Source organism: Euwallacea fornicatus, chromosome 30, assembly GCF_040115645.1.
Source record: "Euwallacea fornicatus isolate EFF26 chromosome 30, ASM4011564v1, whole genome shotgun sequence".
Classification (NCBI taxonomy): domain Eukaryota; kingdom Metazoa; phylum Arthropoda; class Insecta; order Coleoptera; family Curculionidae; genus Euwallacea; species Euwallacea fornicatus.
The window spans coordinates 2,673,042-2,700,851 of record NC_089570.1 but is presented as its reverse complement, the minus strand read 5'-3'; the positions used below and the strand labels follow the sequence as shown (position 1 = coordinate 2,700,851).

At 38.0% G+C, this 27,810-nt stretch overlaps 2 protein-coding genes and 1 non-coding gene across 6 annotated transcripts; 2 read left to right on the top strand and 1 right to left on the bottom strand.

Annotated features, from left to right (window-relative positions):
- The first annotated feature begins 248 nt into the window (after positions 1–248).
- Positions 249–5,639, top strand: LOC136347737 (glycine dehydrogenase (decarboxylating), mitochondrial). Its single transcript, XM_066297994.1, has 6 exons — positions 249–534; positions 761–839; positions 2,249–2,415; positions 2,468–2,673; positions 2,730–2,881; positions 2,944–5,639. Exons 1-6 carry the CDS (start codon positions 343–345, stop codon positions 5,118–5,120), a joined length of 2,973 nt encoding a protein of 990 aa, XP_066154091.1. The 5' UTR covers positions 249–342; the 3' UTR covers positions 5,121–5,639.
- Positions 5,628–26,910, bottom strand: LOC136347736 (uncharacterized). Of its 4 annotated transcripts, XM_066297991.1 has the most exons (9): positions 26,322–26,910; positions 25,920–26,232; positions 24,935–25,140; positions 24,721–24,870; positions 14,339–14,514; positions 13,588–13,780; positions 13,247–13,532; positions 8,773–9,293; positions 5,628–8,726 (listed from the first exon to the last, which is right to left on the bottom strand). In XM_066297991.1, exons 2-9 carry the CDS (start codon positions 26,036–26,038, stop codon positions 7,114–7,116), a joined length of 3,264 nt encoding a protein of 1,087 aa, XP_066154088.1. In that variant the 5' UTR covers positions 26,039–26,232; positions 26,322–26,910; the 3' UTR covers positions 5,628–7,113. The 4 variants fall into 4 exon arrangements, with proteins under 4 accessions (XP_066154088.1, XP_066154087.1, XP_066154089.1 ...); XM_066297990.1 differs by having other exon boundaries at positions 25,920–26,910; XM_066297992.1 differs by lacking the exons at positions 24,935–25,140; positions 25,920–26,232; positions 26,322–26,910 and adding an exon at positions 23,408–24,295 and having other exon boundaries at positions 24,721–24,838.
- Positions 21,152–21,222, top strand: TRNAG-GCC (transfer RNA glycine (anticodon GCC)). The gene has a single exon. It is a non-coding gene; the product is annotated as a tRNA-Gly (tRNA).
- Positions 26,911–27,810: the final 900 nt, after the last annotated feature.

The following is a 27,810-nucleotide window of genomic DNA, read 5'->3' as shown; positions in this document are numbered from 1 at the left end:
AAGATAAAATAAAAAATCAGGAGCACAGAGGAGAATGTTAATTGAACAATCTGGAAAGGAGATAGGTACAAAGCGCCATGTTTCTTTTCTCATATGATATCTAGTATCTCCTTTTGAATAAGTTAATGATGAACGACGATTTCTTTCACATTTACGATAATTTTAAGTTGCAATTGCTCATTTTTGCTTTATCTTATTTGTTGCCCTTTAACCTTACGCAGATAGCAACCTAAAGCACATTTCTTTCCGCTCACAAATTACAATTCAATTTGGAAGTATTATACGCTCTAGTCGATTTTAAATTTTAATTTGCCCCGATTCTTTCTGAGCATTTTTTGCACAATGAATAGACTTGTTGTAAATTCTTTGAAGAAATTTAATAATTCCAGAATTTGGGTAAAATATGCTAGATCTTTCAGCTCAGCCGCTAAACCTGAAGGACCATTGTTTCCTCATAAAGATGAATTTCCTAGTAGGCACATTGGACCTAGGGATAGTGATGTTATTGTTATGTTAGATACTATTGGATACAAGGTTAGTATGTGCATTGGGAACATGAAGGGAAACCAATAGGGTGACGTCTACACATTAATTTGACTTAATTGTTTGTTTTACTGGAGCTATTGTGATGACTGAGATTGCCACAATCGCCATCATTTTAAGCGCCTTAATGCTTTTAGAGTTTCTATTTTAATAAAATTATTATTGACTTCCTGTTGGGCAAGTTTTTGATTACATTGCATAGTAATATTAATTTTAGTCGTTAGATCAACTGACAGAGCAAGCTGTGCCGAAGAATATCAGTTTGAATAAATCCTTGGATATCGAGGAACCGCTTGGTAAGTGGGTATCAACCCTCTAAATTAAATGAAACTGCAATCGACCTTCCGGATACTATTGTATGCAGATAGTGATTTTTATTGTGGCATATACAGGGTGTAACATTTCATTATGGAGATATTTCAGAGAGTAATAGTATTGTGCAAAATAATAAAAAAATGCTAATAGATCCATGGTCAAAAAAGAAGCGTTTTCGATATAGAGGACAAAATTTCGTATTTTTTATAATCTTGTTTTCGTTTAGATTTATTTTTATTTTGAGAAATTTGATTAAATGTTTCAAATTGCTTCAGATATTTGATAACAGAGCCAGATGATTATTTTTTCCTTTTTTACATTTTTAATTTGCATCAATACACATTTTTGTAAGTTCTACGACAACAGCGAAAGATACAAAAATATACTGCAAAAGACCAAAAAGCTAAAAAATTGAAGTAGGGCTTGAAATTTGACATCGGAATTCATATAGGATATTCTTAGAAAAAAGATAAAAGGCATAAAATAGTACATGACTCAAAAAACCATAACACTTTGTATATGGCTGCCGACGATTTTGTCATCTTGTACTAGAGGGTCTTAAAGGAAATAGGTGTACGAAATAAAAACAAATATCACAAGCCATACTTGACAACAACGCAAAATATGAAAAAACGTGAAACTTTTCCACACTGTATATCGAAAATGGTGCGTTTTAACCATTGACCTATTAGCATTTTTTAAGAGTACTATTACGCCCTAAATACCTCTATGATGATATGTTACACCCCGTATTCATAATTCCTATGCAGGTAATTGTTTTTGTCACAATTTGAAAATCGTATGTGAGATATGTGTGTTTATTTTATAACATATTCTGGATCTACCTGTTTGTTTTTAAAGCGAGAAATTTGCATCACCCTATATACTTTAATATATTTTATATTCATAGTCATATCTTACTGGGAATATTTTTCTTTTTGGTTCTGATAACAGTCCATGGGGGTCCACAGATAAACTCAACCAACATTTATAGATTTATTATTGAAATATATGTTTACTCCAAATTCACGAAAGTTACACAATTATGACGAGACGAATGACGATCAGGAAGCAGCGAGTCTGCTTTCATGCTTATTTTGAATGAAAAGACATTTTTCTAAAATTTACAGGAAAATCCAATTTTCGAAATAAAAAAAAACATGTTTTTTTATAATTTTTTTCATTTAGAAGTTTTCGGTTCGATCGGAGTTCGATCACAAAAGTATTACAGGGTGAGTTCCTGATAAAATCTCGATTTTGTGCTTTTTTGGAAGTGCTAACAAATGTTTTACTTTTAATTTTAGAAAATGTATTCTTATAACATGAATACCGTTAATAACTCCATTTTTCGCTTTTTTTGGGAATGCGTTTTTGCGAATGTCTTTTCCAGGGGAATACGACCTCATTAATCGAATAAGAACAATAGCTGAACGAAACAAAATATGGAGATCCTACATCGGAATGGGTTATCACAATTGTTGCGTACCTCACACCATCATGAGAAATATTTTCGAAAACCCTGGGTGGACGACTCAATACACCCCTTATCAGCCTGAGGTTCGAATTAACCACCAAGTCCGTTATAATTTACGAAACGAAATGCTTTTAGGTCGCCCAAGGTCGCTTGGAAGGTCTTCTTAACTACCAGACAATGGTATCAGAACTCACAGGGTTGGAAGTAGCCAACGCCTCACTGCTAGACGAAGGTACTGCTGCAGCTGAAGCTTTGTCTTTGTGCTTTAGACACAATAAAAGAAGGAAAATGCTGGTTTCTGATAAGTTACATCCTCAGACTATTTCTGTTGTTCAAACCAGGCAAGCGGGTTCACTGGTAAAAAAGATCAAATCTTTGTTATTGAGCTATTTTCCAGGCTAAGTTCCTTAGGCCTAGAAGTCCAAGTAGTTGATGTTTTTAAGTCCGATTTTTCGAATCGCGACATTGCAGGCGTCCTATTCCAGTATCCAGATACTGAAGGAAACGTCCAGGATTTCAGCTCAGTTGCCGAAGAGGCACATTCAAATGGTAGTTCTGTAACCCTTAATTAATTAATTCTTAAAAGTATGACACTCTTTATTGAATCGAAGGTACTTTGGTTTGTTGTGCAACAGACCTTCTCAGCCTGACTCTTTTGAGGCCTCCCAGTGAATTCGGTGCAGACATCGCTTTGGGCACTTCGCAAAGACTGGGGGTACCTTTAGGGTATGGAGGGCCACATGCAGGGTTCTTTGCTTGTAACCAGTCGTTGGTGCGATTGATGCCTGGAAGAATGATTGGGGTGACTCGAGATGCTGCTGGCCGTGATGGGTATCGTTTGGCCCTGCAGACTAGAGAGCAGCATATCAGGAGGGACAAAGCTACCAGCAACATCTGTACTGCACAAGCCCTTCTAGCTAACATGTCTGCAATGTTCGCAGTGTATCATGGGCCCCAAGGGCTTAAAGATATTGCCACTAAAGTTCACCATTCAGCGTTGGTGCTTCATTTGGGTCTACAGAGGTCTGGAAGTGTTCTATCCAATGAGTACTTCTTTGATACCTTGCGAGTGCAGCCGGCAATCTCATTGGAAGAGATTCGTAATCGAGCTGAAGAGATGACTATAAACTTGAGGTACTACGACGATGGATGGGTGGGCATTGCCCTTGATGAAACTGTAGGGCCCAATGACATTAACGATCTTTTCTACGTGCTTGGTACTTCTCAGCGGTTTGATGATTTGGTTGATGACCTACAAGTGCGGTCAAAGGCTATTTATCGAAGCGAATTTAAACGAACTTCATCATTCCTCACCCACCCCGTCTTCAACTCTCATCACTCAGAGACCAGAATAGTCAGATACATGAAGGTGCTGGAGAATAAAGATATTTCTTTAGTACACTCGATGATACCATTAGGGTCGTGCACCATGAAGTTGAATTCAACAACGGAAATGATGCCTTGCTCATTCAAACATTTCACGGACATCCATCCTTTTGCTCCCCTGGATCAATCTTTAGGCTACCATCAACTTTTCGCTGAATTAGAGAAGGATTTGTGCGCAATTACTGGCTACGATAAAATTAGTTTCCAGCCGAATAGTGGGGCGCAGGGTGAGTACGCAGGCTTAAGAGCTATTCAGTGTTATCACGAGGCTAGGGGAGAAAAACACAGGGATGTTTGCTTAATCCCTGTGAGTGCGCACGGAACTAATCCGGCCAGTGCTCAAATGGCCGGCATGCGCGTGGAGGCTGTTAGAGTGAAAATTGATGGAACCATTGATGTAGAAGATCTCAAGGCAAAAGCGGAGAAATTCAAAAATCGGCTTTCTTGTATGATGATCACCTACCCTTCCACCAATGGAGTTTTCGAAGATACGGTGGCAGAAGTCTGCGAAATAACTCATAAAAACGGCGGACAGGTCTACTTAGATGGGGCCAATATGAATGCCCAAGTGGGTCTCTGCAGACCCGGAGATTATGGCAGTGATGTCTCGCACTTGAATTTGCACAAGACCTTTTGCATTCCTCATGGAGGGGGTGGACCGGGGATGGGTCCCATTGGTGTTAAGTCTCATTTGGCCCCCTTCTTACCTGGTCATCCAGTGGTCAACCCTTTAGGCGCCAATTCTCCTTCGTACGGAGTGGTCAGTGCTGCTCCCTTCGGTTCCAGCGCGATCCTTCCAATTTCTTGGGCTTATATTAAGATGATGGGCCCTAGGGGACTGAGAAAAGCCACGCAGGTGGCAATATTGAACGCCAACTACATGTCCAAGGTTCTTGAGCCCCACTACCCTACTTTATTCAAGAGCGCTAGCTCAGGTCTTGTTGCCCATGAGTTTATCATTGATATACGAGAATTGAAAAAGACTGCTAACATTGAAGCTGCGGACATAGCTAAGCGTTTGATGGATTACAGTTTCCATGCTCCAACTATGTCCTGGCCGGTAGCAGGTACCTTAATGGTAGAACCAACGGAATCGGAAGACAAACAAGAGTTGGATAGATTCTGCGAAGCATTAATATCGATCCGCCAGGAGATTAGAGATATTGAAGAGGGGAAAATGGACATTCGGGTGAATCCCCTGAAAATGGCTCCCCATACCCAGGAACAGGTTATAAGCAGCACTTGGGAGAGGCCTTATACAAGGGAACAGGCAGCTTTTCCAGCTCCCTTTGTTAAGCCCGAGTTGAAAGTTTGGCCTACAGTGGCGAGGATCGATGATATTTATGGGGATAAGCATTTGGTGTGTACGTGTCCGCCTATTTTGGATGAGTATAATTATTAGAGAAAAAAAATTCAGATTTGGACTTTAAATTGGGTTTTTGCGAGTACTTAATGGAGATATTGCGCAAATTACCGGAAATTCAATATAAATATACTTACAAGTTCAGGTTTGTATGCCGAACTTCCACTAACTTTAAGGTTGATCTTCACTCATTTTAAGGGACCTTTCTGAGCATCCCTCGGTGATTTATTTGAGTGTGAGATTAGTATGAACGGACGCTTGGAATACAGATGTTCATAATATTATTATGTATCGATTGATTATGATGATTTGGATTAAAAAAATTAGATCAATTCGATTGGATAATCGGATATTCAGAATCGATATAGGGCGCCCAAAGGTTTTTTCTTTTTAGCTTTTAGAGTATTATGGGTTAAAAAAAGTTTTGATTCCTCACGCTTTATCATTGAAAAATACGGTTTTCTTTGAAAAAAGTCGCAGTGTGTTTGTTATTGTTAATTATTATTTAATTGTTACAAAGTAATTACTTTATAAATAAAATAAACATTAACAATATAACGCACTCCTTTATTGTTTGAAAGATCTTAATATAATTATAACTAGGTAAGTAGGTATTTAGTAAATTATTATTGGAAAATATAGCATTCAGTTACGTTCCTACATTTTTATTAAATAGGTATCTACATCAGAAATTCAAGAACAGTAAAGTACATTGGACTGGCACGATGGTTATCTTTATATCATCTAACTTGATTTTTAACATTTCGTAAAATACCATAGACATATACAGACCAGGTGATTTGTAATATATTCTAGCTTTTCCTTGTAGAAAACCGCTCCTTATATTTTAAAATCGGTCTAGGGCTTGCACAACTGGAATACATCAAAATAAAGGCTATCGCCTTTCAAAAAACTTAAACAATTAAAACAATTATAGTGGGTGTTTCAAAAAGGCGGAGCGAAACTTAAGCAGGTTATAGTGGATATTGCGGTGAACAATTTTTTCATAAAAACCCCTAGTAAAAAATAAGTCGTTTTGCCTTCAGAGTCATTTTTGTTCAAAAATTTAAAGATTTCGATATATAATTTATTGTTATTGAAGAAAATGTAAAAAAAAATTACAATATAGATTCATAATGACGACCCTAACCTGGTTACATAAATTTGTTCTTTGTATCATTGAATCGCACGTTCGTTGTAAGATGTGCGGATCTTACTGCATGAAACGAGAGGTTGCCATCGCTCTTCCCAATAATTCATCATGGGTTGATACACCACCGACTTGATGTACCTCCGGAGGAAAAAATCCAACAGGTTTAGATCGGGAGTTTACGCCTGATACACGGACACCTGATAGGTCACCTTCTTCACTTCCTTCACCTATATCCCCTATAAAAACGTTCGTTTAAACGATCTTGCATAGCGTGGGCAAAATGTTCAGGTGAACCGTCATACTGGAACCACGTTCTCTCCCGTATATCCATAACAAGGTGTGCATTGTCCAATGCCTCGAGAAGCCAGAAGATAAAAAATTGTTTATTTTGTTCGTTTCTCTTCTATTCAATTAAGTTGAACATTGAAGTGTTTCGATCAAAAATCACTCTGGAGTCAAAACGGCTTATTTTTAACTGGGGCTTTCTATGCAAAAAATGTTCACCGCAATGTCCCCTATAACCTCTTTAAGTTTGGTTCAACCCTTCTGGAACACCGTGTATTAAATCCATTGAACATAACGCTTCAATCTTACTACTTTTAGCGAGGGTGTGGATTCAAAAGTTCAATTTCCTCACAAATCGGTAGAAACTTACCGCTATTTCAGAAATAGTACTTAGGGGATTATTCATACAATACGCATCCAGCTACAGCTTTCTTCACACTAAATGCAAAAAGAACTCCTCTAAGGGAAGAAACTTGGTGTAACCAAAAACCGCGAGAAAATCACCGAACACAAATTTTTATCACACAACCACCATGAAACAGGCACACATGACAATTGCATTCATTAAATAATCGGAAGAGTATTTCTTTACCTTTATTTCTTGTACAATCCTAATTTTAAAGGAACTTCCTTACTTTGCCTAGAATTGAGTGCCACTGGAAAAGGGTTGAAAACCTTACTGGGTGACTTCACAGGAGTCTCCCCCTCGCCCTTGGAGGCACGATCTGAGAATATTTGACTGGGAGATGACTTCACATTAGGAGGCAAAGACTTTACGCTGAGGCCATCAATAGAAGGACTAAACACTTGAGGTCTATCCAAATCGAGAAATAACTTACTGGAACCAGCATCCGACAAAGAGGTATCACAGCTTTGGATATATTTCTCACTTGATAGGTTTAGGGGGACAGACCTACTGCACTTTACTGAGAAGTCATCGTCCAGGTTAATCAGATAGTGACTGGAAGAGGCAGCTTGAGAGTTTATCGCTGAGTCTTCATCTTCCTTTGGAAATGCGAAAGAAATATCATCTGCTATAATTTTTGGAACCTCATCAAAGCTCGAATCGAGATCGTCAGATTCCAAGTCTTTGATTAGGGAATCGTTAACGTCACTTCTAAACTGTCTCTCACTGGAAATGGACTCTAATAGGTCGACGTTTTCTTTCATCAACTTCCTGGACATGCTGTCTCTTTCCTGTTGCTGCTCTTTGGCTTTGTTAGTTGAAAATGTTCTTAACAAGTCTAAGTTCTCTTGTATCAACTGGCTGGACTTGCTGTCTTTTGCTCCATCGTCTGATAGAGATTGAAGAGTCAAAGTATCTTCGGAGCCATTATTGGACAAAATCGGGTCAAATAGGTCAATATCTAGAGGTGGTGAATGCAGATGGTAATCCAGAGACTCCGACTTGCTTTCATGAAGCAGCGGTATGTTTTTATCTTTGAAAGCGCTGGTGGAGAACAGATTATTGTACCGCTCGTCCAAACTTTTGGTTTTTTCCAGAATGCTGTGGTATCTTGATTTTGATGTCGATTCAGGGTTGCAGTATTTGGATTGGGTGTCTATCCAACAGCAAACGTCTTCCATCTTCTGGGTGTCGGCGGCCACTGGAATTGAGTCTTCTAGACCAGTTTCAGCTGTAGTCGTCAAAGGAGGTGGCGAAGGTGATAGCCTCGACTGGCACTGCATTATTCTTTGCAAAATTAACGAATTCTCTTGAATGATCTGCAGCGCGAGCTCACTATTCCGCCTTGTACTGCTGCTAACACTCACATTCCCCGAATCCTCCTCAGCTTCGATCACTTTAATGCATTTTACCCGATCGGCCAAAAAACTCTCAAACTCAGCACTCTCGTCCTCAGAATCGGAGGCCAACTTAGTAATATTTATCGGGGACGTCCTTAAACTATCAGAATTCGGTGCACACTCAGGAGGAATAGTTAAAGTAGCAGAGTCACCCGGGGTATTGTCGGTCTTCATAAGATTATTATCACCAGAATTGAGATTGTCTCTATATTGACTGTCGCTTTGAGGTTTCTCTAGTTCCTCATCTGAGGAACTTTGAACTTCATCATCGCACAGCTCGGTATCACTAGAACTGGAGCTGGAAGGAGATTTTTGAGTGTCCTTCCATTGCAAGGTGGTGGGATGACTTTGTCGAGCTGGAGGGATGGACCCCTTTGGAGGTCCCAGGCGCTTGGCTGGAACTAGGAAAATAATGTTATAAGGTTTCCTAACCTGACGTAATCTTACTTAGTGCCCGCTTGCCTACTAGAAGATGGTTCATTGCCACTGGAGCAGCACGCTGTGGGTGCCTCGATATGGCAGAAGAAAATATCACATGAGCCTGCCTCTGTCTCTGCTTCAGTTTCACATACTGTTTCTTCAACGAGCTTATGTCTAATGGAATAGTGTGTTTGGGATGCAAGTTGATCTGCTTCGGAGCACTTTGCGGAATTGACGAACCCCAAGGCGTGATATTGTACAAGTAGTGATCCCTCAAGTTCTTCAATTCCGTAAGAGGCCCAATGGTAACAATAGCTTTCACCAGGGTGTTGGCGTCGATGAGGTTGGACTCCAACAGCTCCCTGGTGAGGGCTCCCATTATGCAGTAAAACTCGTCTGCTGTGTGGACTACAAGGATCCTTTGAGCTAAGACTTGCCAAATGGCTAGGGCGGTGCGGAGCAAAATTTCGTTCCCTTCGAGGAATATTAAGTCCCAAACTCGAAGAACTGTGGGCTGAGGTAAACAGTTGCAGAAGAGGGTAAGGAACCTGTGAATGGGAAAATGGTACGAACAAAATCATAAAGAAGTGATTATGTTGACTATTAATTATGATTCACGGTTTTCGCATTGCGGGCTGTCGATTTCCGGAGCTCCACCATAAGGATCTCGGTAGCCATAAAAGACACAAGGTTGGTGAAATTTGGGCAAAAATGAGCAATATGGAGTTAAAAAAAAACGGCTAAATAAAAAAATTCGTATAGCTTCCGGAGATATTTGAAAAAATCCGAAATTTTTGAATATTTTTTTTCTCGGCTTATTAGGCGATGTAATTAATAATGATTACTGCTTCATCATTGCGGCATTTCCATTTCTACAACGTGGCGATGGCATATTTGAAATCCGACGTTTCAATTTTCGACAACCATCATCGGTTTTCTTGTGGCCGCCGCGTTGAGGCTAAACATTTTTGAATTTCCGAACGAATCACCTCGTCGAATAAGCTAGGGAAAGGAAAATTTTTCTAAAATTTCAGTTTTTTCTGAAAACGTTTGGACTTACGTGCTTAAACTAGGATCTACGAGTTCTTGGAAAGTAACCAATAAAAGGAGCGTATTTATCAATTGCTTGTTCAATTTGTGCCAACGTATATCCTGTCTGTTACCAGTATTTTTTTCTTTTTAACCAGTCGAGAAAATGTCTTTTCTTTTAGCCAAAGCCTAAGAACTTTAGTTCACTCAGCTCAAAGAAGTCTGATATATAGTTTCCGATACTCCCATCTCGTACTTATTGAACTATTTTTATCGGGCATGTTGTTATATTTCGAAGCAAATACGGATAAACTTAGAATTGGAGAAAGGCATTTTATCGACATTCAATACGCAGGATTTTATTTGGAGAAGCAATCATATTCTTGAACGGCCTTTCATACTTGCACAAGGTGTTCTAAAAACAAATTGTTGGACACAGGGCCCTTAAGAAAAACCGTTTTACTAACTATGATAACCTGACTATTTTAACAGATGCTCTTATTTTTTTACTTCAAAAGGCACATTTCCTTTTGGGATTTTCCGTGCCTTTAATATTTTCGCGGCCGTTGCGGGCTCACGAGTGAACCACCTTACAACTGAAGTCGAATATGAATTTATTGTGTTCAAAAACTCCATTGTGAGCAATTTCAATGCAGTAATTGAAAATCTGTGAAAATATACTATTAAAAAATGTGTATACACTCTGTGCAATGAAAAAGGAATATTTGCACGAGGTGTGGTGACCTCTGGCACCCAATACCAAGTAATTATACCGGTCTTTCCGGACCACCAGGCTACCTGTGATTTGGGGATAAAAAATTCAAAGCTTGTCTAACTACTTACGTAACTTTACAATTTATTGAAACGTTTGAAATCGATAGGGACGAGGCACGACCTATTTCTTGTGTAACAGTTTAATAATAGAACCTCATAATAGATTCTCGGCTGTTTTGAATATGCAGTCATATGTGGGTTAGTACTGTGTGTAATATCTGCATAATGAAATAATCAAAGAAGTAGCACACGTTCTATTATGCCATTCCTTGACCATTAAAAAAAATTCTCCGTTTCCTTTAGAAAAAACACGATAAGCCAATTTCACCGGAATCGTCATTTAAAAAATGGAAATGGAAACTATTTAAACTACACCTAAGGTTGATGCAATATAAAATTCGGATTTAAAACTTTAAATGTAAATGGGAACTGCTTAGCTAAAAATTTATTTTATTAATTAAAATAACAGCCATTTGAACCGTTACCATTTCGCCAGATTTTCTACGCCAATAGTGTAGAACTCCGAGGTTTTCGAAGTAACGAATTCATCGGAGGCATTTTTGACCTCATCTTGACTTCTGAAGCATTTTTCCTGAAGTGTATTCCAAATGCTTCAAACAATGCTAATGGATTTGTGAGAGGCCGGGCGAATACGGCGAGCGTTCAAGAGTTTTCGTAGCCCAAATTGTGGGGCTTTTACCGTGTAATCGTTGAAACATGTAGTCGAGCATGGTGGTGGAGGAGTAGTGGGCCCTTTGTGTTGCCCAATGCTGGATTCACGTGTTCTAACTTCTCACGCATGATATCGAGTTGTTGGCAGTACTTTTTTGCCGTTATCGCCAGAATTTAAGAAGCCGTAGTGGATCAAACCCCCGCATACCACTCAACAGTCACCAGAACCTTTTGCGGGGGCAAAGACGGCTTGCCGTGGGGTTTCGTCATGACGCAGCCACAGAGCAAAACGACGCCGGTTGTTGGGTGCAAAATTAATTTTTCGTCGCAAGTCACAATCCGTTTGAGAAACGGCTCGTTTTCATCGCGACGAAGATGATTCGATGAAAGCTCAAAATGACGATTTTTTTTAATTTTCATTCAGCTGGTGCGGCGCCCATTTATCAAGCTTCGTCACCTTTTCAATTTTTTCCAAGCCGCGAAAAACGGTCGAGTGACCACCGCTAAGTTCTTGGACACATTCTCGTGTTGTTTTGAGAGAGTCAGCTTTAATTAATACTTTCAATTGGTCGCTATCAATAACCGATAGACGTCCTCCATGTGGTTCGTCTTCAAGGTTGGTGTCGCTGGAACGAAATTTACTGTATCATCGTTGTAGCGTGCGTTCGTTAACAATTCCCTTGCCCCACACTTCATTGATTTTCCGAGCAGTTTGAGCGGCAGACCGGCCCAGTTAATACTCGTAAAAAAATGTTGCGAAAATGCGTTTAGACATCTTAAATGTAATTGATAATATTTCTTACAAATCCTTGTTTCAGTAAATATCAATTATCTATAAATATAGCGCATTCAACACACTTTAAACGGATATCAAACACACTTGGAAAAATTATTAATAATTGTCAAAAAATAGTTTTAAAATATCATAACGTAAATTTCGACATCTATATTGCATCAACCTATGATACATGTGCAGAGTATCTTTCTCTCTGTTATTTACGTGGAGTTTTAGTGAGTGCAAGCAAGAGACAATCAGACGATTGATAAGTGCGAGGGAGACAGATTACCGTTTTCCCTTCTATTGTCAACGATCGGCCAATGTTGTTGACTCGCAGCAGTGCATTTTAATCTGAGGTCGGATGTGGCTCTACGTGATTTTGAAAGACTCAAATTACGCGTCTGCATTTTGTTTTAGAATAAATTTATATTTTCGAAGTTAAAGGCCACAGCTACGAGAAAGTTTATCTTTTCTAAAAAAGAAATTTACAGAAGGTGCTGAAACCGATCACTCATTTGCGTTAAACAATATCTGCGACGATCGTAAAATTCCCTACGAAAGTAGTTTAACATGTCCTGCGTAACTGATTGACAGGAATCAAGAATTGTTTTGTCTCAATTCTGCTAAATTAGGTGCCCAATCTTCTTCGTATTAGAAGATATTTTGGAATTAAATCAGCTGATCCAGCGACCACCTTAATATTTCCAAATCGAGTAATTAGATGATTAGGGAAATTTTGATTTCAGAATTGTTGCACTGCCTGGCATCGTGGACAGGATAACTGTCTTGTTAAAACCAAACGCTATTGATTTTTACACAAAAAGCTCAGTGATAGTTGGGACAACTTGATGTTCGGCAAGTTTCAAATATTTTTGAGCAATCAAATTTCCATCTATAAAGAAAGGCCCGATAATGTGATTATCCAAAATCTCAGCTCAAACATTAATTTTTTGTAGCTGTAGTTTTTAATCCGAAAAATATAAATTTTTTATAAAACGGAATGTATGCTCGGAACTTGCGACCTTCGACATTACGTAGAACTACATCCTCCCTTGGATTGAGGCGTACTACTTTCGAGTTAGCGACATTAGCCGATCGTTGACAATGGAAGGGGAAATGATAGTTTGTCTCTCTCGTACTTATCAATCGCCTAATTGCCTCTTGCTTGTACTCACTAAAGCTCCATGGGCATAGCAGCGAAAAAGGTTCTATATATCTCGTATAATCCAATATGTATGTCATTCTTACCATTGCATAGTAAAGACATTGGTCAAAGGTGGCTCGTAACTTCTACTTCCGTCTTTGACCGCATTCTGGAGAAGATCCAAATGCTTGGACAGTCGAGGCAGTTTACTACGCAAAAGCTCCCTAAACACAGCCATATCTACCGACAGTCCTCGGAGACTGTCCGCAAAATAGGAATCTGGGAGGACCCCTTCTATCAAGTAGATCATAAGCTTAAGGGCATCACTTTCATTTCTGTCCGTGACCTGCAGAATTAGGGCTGCCAGCATATTGAAGCCTTGACAGTATCCTATTAAAACCACAATTGCAACTTTCTAAGTAATAGAGGCCACGGAGCTACTGACCAACAACTTTGTTCCACCTAGCATATGCCAATAACACTTTCTTGAGTAAAGCCTGGTTTTCCTGACCATCTTCACCACAAAATAAGCTACAACCGGTCCTGTGTAGGTCTTTTACTATTTGTATTCCGAGCTCTGCGTCTGCAGGATGGGACCATTCGCTAAAGCAAGATTTTTCTACTTCTGACCACTCAATCTGAAAATCAGATTTTTCCTTAAATTTGTACTTAAATGTACTACGAAATGACGGTTCAGGCTTTTTGGAATCTTGCTTTGTTATTTTATACGAAAATGGACACTATGGTTTTTTTATTCCAGGAAAAAGGATCATACAAGCTTAACGCAATGCTAACCCGAGATGTCCAAGAACTTGCCTCATCCATCACTCCAAAAAGATATAAAATGGGAGCATTTTACTTTTATATGCATGGGAAGTCGCCCACGTGTTATTATCTCATTTTATATGTTTTTTGATCAATAAAGTGCTAAAAGCTGGAATGTGGCGACGTTATATAACAGTAATATCTGTAAAAGACATGGAAACATATTCAGGGTGTCATAAAAGAAACATGTCACGTTTTTTATTGAAGATTTCTTGAGGGGAATTTGGTAGTGAAATGACAGACGTAAAAGAAGTTTCGTGGTAAGGTTGTAATACACACATAAAAACGAAAAAAAGTAAAAAGATGGTAAAAGCTTAGACTAAAGTTTAAAACAATCGCCCTGTTTACTCCAGAAAGAACGCAAGACTTACTCTTCTCGAGGCTAAGTGTCTCTCAGCCATTGTTACCCACAATCTGCTTCTAAATTCCGGAGGGATTCCTCCGGGTAGCTGGGCTACCATCTTCATGGCGGCGACCCATTGAGAAAACCCAGATTCCCCTGGGGTTGGGTGGATGGTGAAACGCATGTCTGCTGGTTCCAGAAGGCCTAGAACACGGAATTATAATAAAATAAATAATTTTCACACAATAAAGGGATTTTAAGCGGATGAACATGGATATAGGGCAAGTTAGTAGCAAGTTCACTAAAGGAATTAACCGGTCCAGGAAAAATAGAAAATGAATCAGAGAGCACAACTCAACGACACGAGTTTCTATTTATTGACTTCATCAGGAGAGTGTGCGTTAAAAGTAAACGCACACATATAAGGCTACGCATGTCCGAAAAAATATACGTTCCTGCTGGTGTAGCCAGGGAGGGATGGAAGGGAAGAAATGTATTCGCGCGCAGCTTCACCAGGTCTATGTGCGTACGTCTTTGGTCGTGGCCACCGTGAGGTGTGCGTATTTGCTTTATGCACATCAAAATGCTTGATGAAGCCAATGAGTAGAAAAACTTGTCACCGGACTGCTTCCCTTTCAACTACTACCTGAAGGCTCGTTGGCTTTTGCGGACTTTCTCCTAACTTTTTCTGCTTTAACAGTTTTCACTTAAAGTTAAATACGTACAGGTGGTTTTATAATTTATTAAAATCATAAAAAGTTTTGAAACGATTTGAGGATCAGGCACTCAATAGAAGTTTAAAGTTAAATTGGATAAAATTTATACTGGAAACTTCGGTAAAATAGTGAATTCTAAAGATTACAACTAAGTTTCAAGCTAAAACGCACTTTCACAGCGTAATATACGAAATAACCTTGTCCAGATGCTTTAGTAAAATGTTTACGTCTTAAACAATCAATTACGGTAGTTTAAGGGGAAGTAATGGAGATTTAGTTGTATTATCTTCCATTCACACCCACTTGCTCTGCTCCTGATTTGGGGCGCTAACAAGTCATTAGCCTTGCATGACGCAATGGGTGTGGTTTTAGGAAAACGTGACGAGACTACAGTTTAATTTGGATGACTTTGAAAAACCATTTTTCTGTTGTTTACCTTTTGAATGAAACATAATAGATATTAAAAAAATATATATTTTTAGTCCCATTTAGAAAAACATCAGGGTATATCACATCTTTAAGACGTTATGTTAGAAATGCGGACTCAGTGACTGGTGACTAAACGAGTTTCATTTTGTAACTAGTTATATAATCTAAGCAGGTATACATTGTGTTACAAAATCAGCAAAAAAATTATATTTGCAACTCATTAGGAAAGGCTATTTTCTGCAAAACAACGCGTGTCATATTGTGGGATTTCGCTTTGCTCGCCCTGCAGTGTCCCACTCGTTGCCTAAATATAGAACTCGTTGCATTTTCTGACTGAATACATATTACATGATGGGTATTTGGGCATGCCAAGAAAAATACATTGACGCTCATCAATATACTCTTTTGGATGTCCAGCTGCACGAGGATCGGGCTCGGTAAACACCATCTTAATGAAAACATTTTCAGGGTAATAAAATAAATATTGACCAACTGCACTGCGTTAGATCCACATAACGATCCGACAAAAGGGAAGAAAATAGGGACTTTCCCGAAGAGGGATTCATGGAGAGTGGCTAATGGATTAAGGAAAATGGAAAATTAAGCACTCGGCAACAGCTATGCCTCGACTGAGCGTTATTGAGGTCGTGCAAGAATTTGCCATTAGGACATAAATTAAGTGCAGTAGGCTCCAAACGGTGGGTGAAGCTTTGAAACAGCAGAGAAAAATCACATGGTAAAATCAAAATAATGGGAATTTAAAAAACATAAAACAGCAGTATTGGCATCTACATATCGATAGCATAACTTTCACAAAAGGCTCATGAGTCTTTAATGAAGTCAACACGTAAAAACTCGTCCGGAATGCATTACATCCTTTTCCAATTACTGATATTAAACTTTCAATGCAAAAATAGCTTTATACTCTAGTCCGGTAAATTACCATTTACACCAGTCTCTATGGAGCCTAAGTAGACTAGGTTAACTTGTGCATGAATTGTCCTGCACGCAGTATTTCAGGCTTAAACTGAATGGAGGGCAATAATTGCTTGATAGCGCATAAGAACATGAATAGAGGCTGAACTTAGATCACAGTGTAATAGGCCATGAATATGAGAAGGATTTCTATTATGAAAGGGTTCATTTTAAATTAGGTGGGATTGGTACTAATTCCTGATTTATGCCCATCCGGAATGTAAATGAATAATCTCGAATAGATCGAAATTGTTTTGTTTATTCGTACAAATAAAATAAATCAGTCCTTTGTTTCGATTTATTTGCTTTGTATTTATTAGCCACCCAATTGCGTCTTTTCTTAATTGATTTTCCTGGTTTGGCTGATCTAATAATTGTTTTTCCATTAATCCCGTGATATTTATTATACAGAGTGATTTCTAAGTTGGAGTCATCCTTTTAACAGCGAATAGGGCCTCAAAAACTAAGATTTTTTTCCTTTGGCGATTTTATGAAATATCAATATCAACGGAAATACAGGATGTCAAGGTTTTATTTAAAAAGTTAAAATTTATTAATAGTTGCCGAGCAATTTGAGATAATTGAACACAATTTTGTAGGTTTTTTGATAGTCAAATTGCATTTCGATTTTTGTTTTTGAAATTTTAAATTAAAATAGCATTTAATTTTAAGCGCGTATTAAAACGGTTTTTATTTTTTTACTTGAAAACGGTGCGTCGTACCAAAAAATAAAGAGCTTTTCTTTTCGGAAAAATCGGTGGCGACGCATTTTTTCCAAAATATTAAACAACTTTTTTATACGTGCGCCACTGATAAACCCAAAAATAGCTTTATTTATTGTAGAATTCCCCTCCAATGCAACTATTAACTCATACTCCTACAAAATGTTGTTTAATTACCTCAAGAGGCGTCGCAATTATTAATAAATTTTCATTTTTGTAAATAAATCTTTAACACCCTGTATCTTCGTTGATCTTGATATTTCGAAAAAACCGCCAAACGAAAAAAATCTTATTTTTTGAAGCCGTATTCGTTGGTGAAGGGATAACGCCATCTTTGGAATGACCCTGTATAGAGAATAAAGAATAATTTCCATGATTGGTGTGCAACAATAACATAAATATGAGAACATAAAGTGATTATTTTCATAGGGTTCCCCTCTTGCTCTGTACAGTTTGGAAAATGTTTGCCTCATTGTTTTGTTCATTCAAAATGAACAAAGAGTTTTTTTTTGCATTCTGCACTCTGTGCTGCGCAATAAATTACCTCTTCCAATTTAAAGCTTTCTAAACAGTTATATTTTTTGCCGATTTGTTCAGTAATACGCTGAATTACAATATAAACAAAGAAATTTTTTTTTTATTTATGAAGGTTTTGGTGGAAACGATATCGAGTTCATAATTATGGAGGCGGTCTCATGGTGGTACGGGGTGGTATCAAATTGCCTCATCGAACCGCACTCGTTTGTTGCCGCAGACATTGAACAACGCGGTACCTAGCCATGTGCTTGATGCTGTTGCTCTTCCTTTTGCACATCCTGCTAGCCCACAACTCCTTTATATGCAAGAGAATGTTCGTCCACATGTTAGCCAGGCTACCACGCTTTGGCTCACGAACACCAATATAACTTTTATTAATAGGCCACCAAAATCACCCGACTTAAATCCCATAGAGATCGGAATGGGGATGCTTCAAAGCCACTTCAAGTCTCTCGTGGCGTCTGTTTATGGTAATTTAGCTCGTAGTACTCCCCCAGGGAACAGTGGCAACTTTTACCACAAGACGCTGTGGATAGACTGATTGTGACTACGTCAAGATGTTGTCGTGTTGTTATTATTGCTCGTGGCAGTAACAGGAGGTATTGATGAAATTTTATGTGAATTTATTATGAATTCGTGTCATTAAATATAAAGATTATAGCCGAAGTGTGTTTGTTCCTAGATTCTTTTGAGCAGTGTGCTTGAACTTACATGTACATATATCCGAATATTTTATACATAGACGTCTATTTAATAAAAGAAAACTTAAACATGTATACGGGAAAAAAGATGATTTAAATCACCCAAATTCTGTAGCTTTCTTCAATTCTACAAAAGCAAAAATTTTCGGTGGATACATGTTCCTATGTATCTATTGCGACAGTATTTACCTCTTTTCAACATTGTACACCACAAAACCTTTGCTCACTTTACCACATTACTCCCATACTTCACATCTTCTGAGACTCGAGTGTCCTTCATGTAGTTACCAAGTTATAAAATGTAACTTCAGAGAGTTCACTAAAAGTCTGTCATATCTGAAAGAATATTTTGAGGAAACACTTACCAGATGAAACTTTAACCGAAATGTATAGGTACAAAAAAGCAAGTTGAGGGTGCAGTGAAATTATGTAAACAGAAACTGAAACGGGGTTTTGCGGTTTGCCCTTTTTGGAAAAAACCATGTGGATTTTGCAATTTTTGTCCTATTCTTTTCCTGTTCTGAGCCCTGAGTTTTCAATCAGGTTCAAAATCATATCTATCCTCACAACTGACCTGAAGTAGAATTAGATTTACCAGAAATCTTTTCGTTTACGTTGTCTCTCACTAGGATTAAAGAAATAAATATTCGTGGCAAACATCCTGAGGCGCAGTTTGCTGCCCAACCGCAGGGAGCACTAACGTTAACGGTAATGCTATTACTGGTAATTGGTCTAAATGAACTTAGGAATAGTTTTACATAAATTCAGAAATCTACAGAAGCGATTTCGTTTTATTTTATTTAGTATATGGTCTAGAGAGGGAGAGAAGTAAATTTGTTCTTACTCTCTTGGGAGCAATTGACCTACTTTAATAACTCATTTATTAATCCGTCAATTTCACTCTGGAGTTCCTGGAATAAACTTTCTAAATCTCTGCAAATTGCAATAAATTTTTTAAAAGGTTCCACAAAACAAGATAAACAGAGGTTCCTAATTGGACACCACCGGGGCTACGTATCTCTGAAGTATATAACTCTCGACAAATTTCATTTTTTGCCACTCTCCCTTATTACCTTTTACTTGATGGGATCCATTTTTACCATTCCTTGCCAGGGAACCAAGTAGGTATAGATTGGAAAGTAAAAAGGATTAGTTCTGTAACTTTTATGGTCTGAAGGCTAGCTTGAACTTCTTTAAGCGTAAGTAAGAACCAGGAGACATAATTTTTAGTGGTTTCCACCAACCTCAATTTAATTTAACTTTTAGTGAACATAGTCAACTTCGAAATCGAGTGCAATTACGTTAAAGCGACACTTGACCTCAGTTTTGTACACTTGGAAAGTTTCACGTGGAACATGGAAGCTTTATTCAGCTGGTAGGTAAATATGTAAGTTTATCGGTTCCAATTTCTTTATTTTGTTTTCTTAGATAATTATTTAATCAACAAAAGTGAGTGTGTTCAGAACTGTAAGAATGTGTAAGAATATGAAAGGAAGTGGGAGTAAGTAAGCAAAATCAGACCTGCTGTAAAGAAACTTACATAGAAATTTGTGTTTAACCATGCTTTTGCATTGGAATGAAAATATACAGTGTGGCTCAAATTGAGCCCCCACATGTAGTGATACCTCGAATATATGAATATTATGATTTTATGTGTCAAATCTTCGACCCCTTTAGAACTTTTTCTCTGGGGGTACAGTGACAAACTTGTCAAATATCGCTTATGGAATCGTTTTCACAAAGAGAAAATTAAATTTCTATTGTTTTGTGACTGTTTCGGATCATTAACATTACTTATGCGCATAATAGATGGGTGTTAATTTTCCGATGGTAATCTGTCTGCGCCTACATATCATCAGACTACACGTTATTATATTATTAACGTTCTGGGTTGAAATCGATCGTTTTTCCAATTCCAAAGTAATCCAATTCCGTCCCCGCTAAACATTATTCAAGTTCATTAGTTGAAACGTAATTAACTTATCAAGCTAGAAACGTTCCCCTTTGTAATGCTGTATTATTTAGTTGGTTTTGGAGTTCTAGGCGGGTAACAACTAAGAATGAAGACAAGGAATAAGGCCTAGTGGGACAAGTGAAAATAGGTACACGTGTTACATATAGGGTGTTTGGAAGAATTGGCACACAACTTCAGGAGGTAGCAATAGAGCCAAAAATAGTAAAAAAAGTTCCTCATACAAATTGGTCCGACGGAGCACTGTTATTAAAATATGGCCTTCCAAAGAGGTCCTATCATTTGAATATTTTTGAAAATGACTTTCTTTCTGATTGAGATAATGGAATGAAAATTGTAATAATAAGAATCTTGAACTATCATAAGTTTCATCAAAGTCTATTAGAAAGGAGGATAGTTTTCTAATTACCCTTAACAGAAATTTTTCCATTATTTTTTGTTCGTTTCAATTATCAAGTTATCTTTTTTAATGGATTAGACTTTTTTGAAGATAAAATATATCTTTTTTTTTAATGTGCGTTCTTTAGTCACAAATAATTATTTTTTAGATAATATACGACTCAGCACAGTAACATTTTTTTAACATTTTTACATAGTAGGCATCTTTTGTGGTGACAGTTTCATTACAGTGATTATTCCTGTAGTACTCAGTGGAGTACCGGCATAAAAAATATGAATAATTTCACATTTAATTATTTTTCTAATATTATTAATTAAATTAATAATTTGAATGTTTAAAAGTAAACCAAATGGCGAAAGATTGTATCTTTAAAGAGTAATCGATCAGACGCATCGGTGGTTCAATGGTAGAATGCTCGCCTGCCACGCGGGCGATCCGGGTTCGATTCCCGGCCGATGCATGTTTTTTTATTCTTTTTTCTCCTTGTTTTTTCCGTTTTTTAAAATTAATTATCTTCTATAGTTGACAGTAAAAATGTGTAGATTGACCATTAACAAAAAGGTTTTTTCAACGTTAAAAAAATATAGAAGTCGGTTCGTTAGTTTGCCAACTTCGTAACGCGTCTTTATTAAAAATGAATCTCGCCATAAGACATGAACCGTAAACGCAAAAGGCAATTTCCATAATGTAATTTTATTAGTTATTTCACATTCATTGTACCTTCTTCTGTGTAAACACCGAAAGTTCCAAACTTGAATCTCCTTTGCTAGTTAATTTGAAAGTTTCTTCAAATTTGCATCCATATTTGAAAGTCGCTTCTTAAAGAATCATTTTGCAGAAGTAAGCATTATCGAGATTTTCAATAATAGATTTAAAAAATGCAATTCTAATAGGGACACCCACGTAAGCGGATTCTTTGACGCTCTTGAGTGGATCTTATACTTTTTTTAAACTCGGTTGCTTGTCCTTTAAGTTTTGAAAAGTACGAGGGTAAGATGAAAAGTTTCCAACCTCACAATGACTAAAAGAAGATTTCCTTAGTAATTCAATCTGTACATCGAATGATATATTTTTTGTTCAACTTTGTCATTTTTGTCAATTAATTTTGACGTTTTCACTTTATATGCACGCAAAAGTTTGGCACTTGTCGACAATGTAGAAAAACTAAGGAGCCACAAAGTATTGCCAATAGAAGTGAAAGTTTACATTAGGCGGTTTATTCTCATTATTTTTCACACATATTTCCTACTGAAGAAATGATGTAAAAAGTTCACCAAATTGTCTTACGGGGCCGAAGATTAAAATTGTTGGCACCGTGGCGGTATCTAGAGCGGACATATCATGTCCTGACCAAACTTTTAGGCATGAGAAAGTCGTCTGTAAGGTGGGTGTCGTGGCTGTTGACGCCCCCACAAAAATTGACTCACCCAAATATTTCACGTCAATGTTTGAATATGTTTCGAAAGAACCAGACTGATTTTCTGTGTCGTTTCATTGCAATGAATAAAACATTATGTTTTACCCGAGACCAAGGAGCAGTCCCGACAGTGGACAGCAAAACGTGAACCCGTTCAAAAAAAGCCAAAACTGTTCCATTAGCCGGAAAGATTATGGCGAATGTGTTTTGGAATTGCAAAGGAATCCTTCTTAGTGACCCTCTTCCAAAGGGAAAAACCGTTAATGGAACATATCATTCAAACCTCCTAGAAGAGCTGCATCGCAGAATTCTGGAGAAACGCCCTGATTTGTCCAGAAAGAAAATTCCTATTTCATCAGGACAACGCATCATATCACAAACCTCATGCCGTGATGGTTAAAATTGAATAGTGGGGTTTTCAATTTCGCCCCTATTGACTAGATTTGGCTCCTGCTGATTTCCCCTTGTTCCCGAATTTGAAAAAAGGTCTGACTAATAAGAAATTGGGGTCAGGTGCTGAAGTGATATCCGTAAAAAATGCGTATTTTGAAGACTTGGACAAGTCTTTTTATAGCAGTGGCATAAAGGCCTGGAAGCACCGTTGGGCGATGTGTATTAAACTTCCTATTTAGAAAAATAAAATGATAGTACGACCAATTTTAAATTGTTTTATTTTCAAGGTTGGAAACATATCATCCCATCCTGGTGTTCCTTGAGTGCCATGAGCAATATGATAATAGCGATTCTTCTGAATTTAAATGATAATAACTTTGAGTGTCGCATCGACGATTTTTATTACCTATTTTCCATAATCCACATTTTTTCCGTCTTTGTACCTACACTTTGTCAGCAGGAAAAATGGCAATTTTTAAAAAATATAAAAATCTCATGATTCCGTTCAAAATGTTGAGTAAAGCACATAAAAGAGCTTTGTGTGGAGCATTTCTATAGTTTTAAAATGATATTTAAAGCCCGGAAAATTATCGAATACTCAAAGTGGCCGAACAGCAACCTCAGATAGATCCTGTTAATCTTTCCATCAAAAATCCCACCAAATTTGTGACTAATATCAACAAAAACTGATATTGTTTACAAACAGATAACATTCCAGAACCGCATGACCAAGATAATAACCTCAAATTGTCCAGAAATCAGGCTAAGCAGCCCTCGCACCCTCCTCAGCCGTTATCCTTGTCTAAATTCGAAATAAGGGTAGGAAAATACTTACTTGTATTTCTCAACACATCGCCACCAACTTTTTTGAAAGAACTCAGGAAACCGCTCATTGGGACGTTACAGTCACATTGCAAAACACGAACTGAAGAAGTGCACGTTTGACGTAATACACTTATCAGGTGGAAATACTGGAAAATGTCAGGGAAAAGGGGGAAAACGCGTTATCTCTCTCTGGATCGTACGAGTGTGGATCCAGTGTTTTTCGAGGAGTGTCGCAGATGTCTGGATCGGCGTCGTTGGGCTGTGGGCGCTACTTCGCTCCCTGCTTTATTTGATATTCGGGTATAAAGCCAAATTCAATAGGGGGTTTTTCAGGAAGACAAAGCTGCATAAGTAAATTGGCGAAGCATAAAAAACTTTAGACTTTAGCTTTAATCGAGTTTGATGAAGATCGGACTTCAAAAATCGAAGTTTGAAGCTTCAACTCAATTTAATTTCCCTGAAAACCCGATCAAAAAACACTTCTCAAATTAGTATTGTTTAGTGTTTACAATTGTAGATTTAATGAATGTGAAGCAGGTAATAAAATTGCATAATGGAAAGTGGTTAGCGACTATGATTTGCCGCCGTTCCAATTGGTAATTACAGATAAAGGGAGAATGAAATAGATCATAAATTATCATAAAATAACGCAGTTAATTGAAAAAATCTCTCGACTGCACCACTCGAGGATTAAAACCAGATCTGGATCTAAAGTTTTCCAGGGGGAGAGCGAACTGGATCTCGATTCCCCAGATTTTGGTAAAACTCGAAACCTTAACGAAAGAGATTCGGATGATCGAATTATCCGGTAAAATAGACCTAAGTTTCAACGAGTTCTAAGATTCACGTTATTCCGGGTCTCAAAATAGGGGTTTAGGATGATTGAATTTGAAGCTTTCTGGAAAGGAGAAACACATTAAACATTGGAAAGATTCTAAAGCCTTAAAGGAAAAGAGTGCATGGTAAAATTCCAAGAAAAAAGATCTAAGTTGCTACATATAAAAGGGGGGCTGAAATCTGGAATCTGAGGAACGAAAAAATTCCCCCAGAACGGTGTTAATACGATTCAATCAACACTGCCCAGCGGTGCGATGGCCACGTGTGATATTAGTCAACACACATAATTTTTTATTCTCTGGAAAGTTCTGTTCCTCACATCTGACAATCTAGCGCCAGGTATAAAAAAGTATATTTTGCCCTGCTTCAGGTATCTTTTTTTAAACCCCCACATAATGCAACCCTCCGGGATAGTAGTTTCCTGCAGCAGGGGCTGATTATCAACTCGTATCCGTAATAAAAGATCGATATGAAAGCTATACTTACGCTGATTAAGTCTTCCCGAAATGACGTCACAAAGCGCTTGTTGCTGCCGCCGTAGGGCGTCGCGACGCTTTAGATGGCGCACTAGCATGCTGCCGGTTCGGCCGATGTGCTCGCGCAAGCACCAGATGATGGATCGCAGTTCCTCTGCACCTAGAGGGGGAGGTTTCGTGTTTTTTACTAAAATCCCTCCAGTTGGAGGTTGTTGAAGAGTCACCTTTAACGTGCAAATCAACAACATCGATCCAGTTTCCTCTTTGACTTTTGCCGGAGGTCGAATAGTAATCTGTGATTCCGTTATGCCCGCTATTGTAGATTTCCATTAGAAGTTCATCTACCAACTCGCCGGCTTTTCTCTTGTCGTATTCGGGATTATGAATGTGGACATCGTAGTCGCATGAGTGGGTCCTTCTGATCGCAGTTCTATATTAAATAGTTGTTCGCTTAACGAGAGTTACGGCCCCTAATCGATTTTTAAGGGAAAATGCGTAAGTTCGTTACGTAAAAAGACAGATCAGAGTTTTCTAGCTTTTATGGGCAATTTAGAAATTGGGGCCTGAGTAAAACTTTTTAAAGTAAAATTCGATGAAAAAATTCGCGGACCCTGAAGATGATAAATTTAAAGTTAAATTTCTCGCACAGTATAAGAGTTTTATTAAACCCCGCATCCAGGCTTTTCGCCCTTTCTCCGAGCGATGGGACCCTTGTGGCAAGGAAAATTTTTACGACTTTTACATTTAAATTTTTAATTCGTTTTGGACTCCTTAAACGGCCCCCCTCGGGAAACTGAAATACGCCCGTGATAGTCCCGACGACGTTCATTTAAATAAATTTAATGCGAAAAGATAGAGTATGCTGCAAATTCGCACGTCACGGATGTTTTCGGGCACTAAGGTGATAAAGGAGAGTTACAAAGCCGTGTTAAACTTAATTAGAACTAACAAGTACTTTCACTATGATTCGACAAGGACAATGCGACAAAATGTCCAAAAATAGTGAAAGTTGATCGTATGTCTACACATTATAATTTATATCCCAAAAACGGTTGGAGTTAGGTGCAAAAACTTTCGTTTTGCGTGTGCTACAATTAAAAAAAAAAAGAAGCTAAGTGCTACCTTCCTTTTAGCTCGCAGATTCGTATGTTAAAGCCCCTTTACCGCACGCTCGTAGGAAAATAGCAGTACTTAAGCTACTCTACCAACCTTTCTCGCTTCATATCGAGGATTCCAATAGGAAACGTGATATCTTGAATTATCTGGTTTTCAGGTCTAGGTAAAATATTTTCGGGATTCACGCAAGAAATCACCATGTTTCCAAACATTTTGGGTTGACAAAGTTCTAACTGATGAATTCTGCAAAACGGCACAATTGTTTAATTGAAGTCATGCTGGTGGTACTAGGACATTAGAGAGTCATTGCTCTTATTGCTGGTTTCAACTTTGAATCTTTAAAGTTGAATCAAACGAAATTTTCTCAGGCCCTACTCTATTCGCTTCCAATTGAGATTCCTTCGTGCTATTGGATGTTAAAGCGTTCAAATGGCATTTAATGCCTATTCATGTATTTTATGTAATACGATTTTTGAAGCTCTCTAATTCCCTTACAGATAAGGTATATCCACGTTTCCCGTTCAAAAGTGATATGCGCTGAAGCCGAATGTGTAACAGTGTGGTATGTTTTATTCATGTTTTATGTTATTTATTATGCTACTTTATCTAAAGGGGTCTTCGAATGAGTTATCTACTATGTAAGGTATTAAACGTGAATTTTGAGTCCATAGCTGGTGCGCACTTATTTGATAATTAGGGCCATTGTAGACTATGTACTAGGCGTTCAGCCGGACTCTGGACACAGGAGACTGACTTGGAAAATTGGTGGTTATTTTTTTGCATTTGCGCGGATTATTCAATGGAAAAACTTTTCCGTGGAGTTCATGGTACTCAGGACCGGCTAGTTCAAAAACTTGAATGTCTCGCGTGACCGTTCCATGCTGCGATTGGTTCGAATCAAGGTCAAAATTAAACAAATACGAAGTCTTGATTCCGACCAATCGTGGCCTGGTACCGTTAAGCGGGACATTCAGATTTTTCAAATTTGGAGACGTTTTGAGCCAAAACGGCTCGAACTAGACGATTGAAAAAGTTGACGGATGATGGCCGCTCTTGAGCATGTATTATGACATTCACGTAAAAGTCTTTCGATTCGATAATCCGTGCAGGCGCTAAAAATTAAAAACCGATTTATCATGTTAATCTCCTATATCCAGGTATCGCCTGGATATGCGGTGTAAGTTTGTTCGATCAGTTTAATCGATTGCTTAGGACTATTCACCAGGGCTGTTCACTAAATACACACGACCGAGAGTTCTTTCCGACCAGGCTGCACTCTGGCACTCGTGCAGCCCATCAATCTTTTTTTATCAGCAAACGTGGGCACACACATCTGCATTAATCCTGCGGAACCACAAAATACGTATGATTATGACTTTTTTTAAGCAAGGTAAAAAAACGCACTTCACAGTCACTTCTCGCATCCAATAATTGCGCCTTTAAAGCTAGTACAGTGGAAAAACATTTTTAAACCCCATACTATCTGACTTACCTTGGAGATGTCATCAGTTGAATGAAAACCTCAGTGTTATATTGCTTTTATCGTTCTACCGGTAATCTAATATTTACCACGTTACTAAAAATATATGCCTCTATCGATAATCTAGAAGCGGACGCAACTGCAAAGCTGAAGCTTTATCAGAACTTTTATTTTTGTGTTTAGTTGGTTTGTAAAAAAATTACGCTAAAAACGTCATAATTGTCTAGCCTAAATTTAAAGTTTCACATTTGAGGCTTTGGGGCGAAAAATGTCGGCCGCGTCCAGTAAAGTTAACAGTTATGCAACTATTGCAGTTGTCCGCGAATAAGCCGCTGCCTTTGAAACGTATATGTTTGAAGGGGAACAATTTGTTGCAAATTTTAAATAATTGGTCAACGTTATGTGCTTTTCGTCTCTGCCAAATGGTGCCAGGATGCAGCATTTTCGCTCATTATCACCGGACTTTGCGAAATATCAGGAATATTAGATTTTCGTTCTAACTGC